The sequence below is a fragment of the Cetorhinus maximus genome, chromosome 10 (assembly GCF_964194155.1).
Source record: "Cetorhinus maximus chromosome 10, sCetMax3.hap1.1, whole genome shotgun sequence".
Classification (NCBI taxonomy): Eukaryota; Metazoa; Chordata; class Chondrichthyes; order Lamniformes; family Cetorhinidae; genus Cetorhinus; species Cetorhinus maximus.
In genome coordinates this window covers 134,882,012-134,885,864 of record NC_135888.1, presented here as the reverse complement: position 1 = coordinate 134,885,864, position 3,853 = coordinate 134,882,012, and the positions used below count along the sequence as shown (strand labels likewise).

General features: G+C 42.8%; 1 protein-coding gene across 1 annotated transcript; it reads right to left on the bottom strand.

The window, feature by feature from the left end:
* Nucleotides 1-884: 884 nt before the first annotated feature.
* On the bottom strand, nt 885-3,581 carry LOC144685367 (protocadherin alpha-C2-like). Its single transcript, XM_078549771.1, has one exon. It carries the CDS (start codon nt 3,579-3,581, stop codon nt 1,188-1,190), a length of 2,394 nt encoding a protein of 797 aa, XP_078405897.1. The 3' UTR covers nt 885-1,187.
* Nucleotides 3,582-3,853: the final 272 nt, after the last annotated feature.

The window sequence follows — 3,853 nt, the reverse complement described above, 5'->3', positions numbered from 1 at the left end:
TAGCTACTGAGGGGAAACATGTCGCACAAAAAAAAGTTCACAAGCGTTTTGCATTAAGCATTAGACCCGGTGGCTGGATTGCAAATTCACAAGATCATATATAATCATTAAAAAGCAGAAGGTCACGTGCGTGTCACACGCTGTGGCAGAAACGTGACGCCTTCAGGATTGAGAATAACTAGCGTGACATCACCTACAGAGTAACAGATACTGAATGCATTTGTGAGCTGTTTGTGATTCGCGAGTACCTAAATTAGGTTAAATTATAAGAGGTTACTTCCCCAACAACTTGGCATATTGCGTAAAGACAGAAGTAAGTATGACTTCTATAAATTCGAGTCAATTACTAGATATTATTCGTGGATACAATGTAATATTTTAGACAGGGGTGTTTACTTAAAAACGTATACATTGTCACTATACACAAGGTTAAATCCAAAGTGTTTAATTCACTTTGACTTGTAATCCCTCAGTCTTAATTCGATAGAGGGCTACAGTTACAGGCGAAATTACTCTGGTGCAGAAACCATAGAATTGTAGAATCATAAAATGGTTACAGCGCAGTAGAAGGTCATTCGACCCATCGTATCCGCGGCGCCCCCCTGTGAGGGCAACTCACTTATTCCCACGCCCGCCCGCCTTTCCCCCATAGCCCTGGAAATCTTTCTGTTCAGTTAAATATCCAAATCCCCTTTCGAAAGCAGGATTGAAACAGCCTCCGTCACTCTCTCAGGCAGTGCATTCCAGATCATAACCACTGGCATGTAAAATAGTTTTTCCTCATGGCGCCTCTGTTGTTTTTTTTATTTCCCAATCAGTTTAAATCGGTGTTCTCCAGTATTCGACCCTTCTGCCAATGCCCTTGTGACACTGACTAGTTAATGTACATACGGCAAAACACCAACACACAACAACGGAATAAGAACTGAAACAAATAAAACCCAGTCTTCAACCTAAGGTTAACACAGTGTGTACTACTTAGGGCTGTCACAAAAGCAGCATGCAATCAGATATGATCAGTAACAGGAAATAAACCAACATAGCAAGACCGGTAAGAAATTAGCCTAACATGCCTTCTACTAGCAATGGAGGCATTCAGTCAAATATACAAAACGTATCTGTTGAAGGAGCACATATAACTCTTCATCAAATTGGATTACCTGCCAGCGTCAAAGCTGTTGTCTAAACTAATTCATCGCGTTGGTATCCCGGACATTCACTTCACTGAAAGGCAACGTAGGATGACAGGGCTTTAGAAACAGAAAATCGCTTTTCGATGATTCTGGTGATAAACAGACAGTATAACCAAAGCCTTCAGTTTGACCAGGCCCGCTATAATTTAAAGGCTGCTTTGTTGCAGGTCTCTGATTAAAAACATTATTCGAATTGCTTCGTCTGCAGGAACAAGTTGTACAATTGTAGTTTTCTGCAGTATTTCTGTTTTGTTTAAGCTTCAAGGCGATCAGCAAAATGATGGTTACGAGAAACAGAAATGAAGTCGAACCAAAAATGATGATCAAATAACGATTTAAATCGGAGAAATATTCGGACTGGCTGGGTGCGTTGCTTCGTTTGGAAGATATTTCAGTAGTATTGGGGACGATTGAAAACGAGACTGTGACGGTAGTAGAGAGGCTTGGCTGTCCATTGTCCTTCACACGGAGGATTAATCGTTCCGTGATGATGTCCTGGTCTTTAAATCGTTGAGTTGCTCGTACTTCCCCAGTCAGGGGCCCCACGGTAAACAGTTCAGGGTCAGTAGCCCCCAACAGTTGGTAGGAAAGCCGTGCGTTCTGACCGGAATCGGCATCAGTCGCGATCAACTTGGTGACCAAGTAACCCGGATACACTGACTGGGGCACAATCTCCACTGATGCTGAACTGTTCCACGTTAAAGGCGAAACAATAATCGGGGCATTGTCATTTTGGTCCAAGATAATAAAATTGACGATGGCAGTGCTGCTCAGCGGGAGAGATCCAGCATCCTGAGCTTGAACTTTGACATGGAAATACTTCATTTTTTCATAGTCAAAGGAACGAATCGCGTAAAGGTTGCCATTTTTGGAGTTAATTGTGACGTAAACAGACGTCGGACTTTCGTCTCTCTGATTGTCCAAAATTGAATAGATCACCTCCCCATTCTGATCCAGATCTGAATCTAAAGCGCTAACAGCAAATATAGATCCGCCGGGGATATTGTTCTCCATCAAATACACGTTATATGATGATTCTGTAAAGCGTGGTGCGTTGTCATTTATATCTGAAACCGACACCAAAATAGTTTTGCTTGTATGAAGAGGGGGGGACCCTCCATCCCAGGCTGAAATATTTATGCTGTACAGCGGGGCTGTTTCGCGATCCAGAATATCGCGTGTTACCAATTTATAGTTATTAGCCAAAAACCTTTGAAGTTTAAATGGAATATCTCCGAGAACTTGGCATTTTACCTGCCCATTTGCTCCAGAATCTAAATCCGTGACACTGATTGCAGCTATTACTGACCCTGGTGCAGCATCTTCAGGGACTCTGCTGGATACCGAGCTCACTTCGATCATAGGGGCGTTATCATTCATATCAATTAGATCGACCATAACTTTGGCATGTCCTGCCATAATAGGTGGAGCGTTGTCCACTGCTCGCACATCAAGTTCATAAACACTTGATTCTTCAAAATCCAGTACAGCTTGAACTCTGATCTCTCCAGTTAATGGGTCCAATTTGAACAGCTCGCCAATTCTTTCGGACACGTGGCTTGTAAAAGAATATGTTAACTCAGCGTTCACGCCTTGATCTAAATCAACAGCATTGATCTTTGTTACTAAGGTACCTTGAGGGGCGTTTTCTGGCATAGTCGCTCGATAGATTTCATGATCGAATACAGGTGCGTTATCATTGACGTCCATCACAATAATCAGAATCTGCGCCGTGCCAGATCTGTGCGGAACCCCACCGTCAATGGCCGTCATTACAATATAAAAGCTAGACTGTTTCTCACGATCCAAAGACTTCTCTAATAACAACTCAGCAGTTTTACTTCCATCTGTTCTTGTCTGCATTTTAATGCCGAAGTGATCGTTTGGACTGATTTGGTAAGTGCTGATTGTATTTGTACCGACATCCGGATCGTGCGCGCTCTCGACGGGGAAGCGCGCTCCCGGTGCAGTTAACTCACCGATCTGCAGGGAGAATTCATCCTTTAAAAAACTAGGCGAATTGTCATTTACATCCAGTATTTCCACTGCGACATGATGCATTTCCAAAGGATTATCAAGGGCTACTTGAAAAGAAAGGGAACACGGAGAGTTTTGTCTACAGATCTGTTCCCGGTCGATTCTTTCACTAACAAATAAAATCCCATTTTCTTGATTTACCTCCATGTATTTTTTCCTGTCATCAGAAACCAGCCGGAATTTGCGAGATGACAATTCCCTGACTTTGATTGCTAAATCCTCAGCGATATTCCCCACAAAGGCCCCATGCTCCAGTTCCTCAGGAATCGAGTAACGAATTTGTCCAGAAACCAGGTCCGACACACAAAGCAGGAAAATGAAAAACGCCCCGCTGCTGTGTGTTTTCGCCATCGCTGTGACTGCAAAATTTCAAAAAACCGACAATATTAAATGTTGTCTTCTGCTGCATAAATTAATCGAATATATTTCTAAACGCTAAAAGGGAACTGAGAAATGTAAAAGGTCCAGTCTGGGCATCTTCTGTGAGTATGGCCGTCCAACATAAAGACAAGCACCGTCTGTCTCTTTGCTTCTGTTGTTTCTCTGGAGGAGGTGGGTAGATCACTGGCAGCCTCTAAGTTCCTTATTGGTAGACAGCGACACGAAGAGACTCAACCAATAAT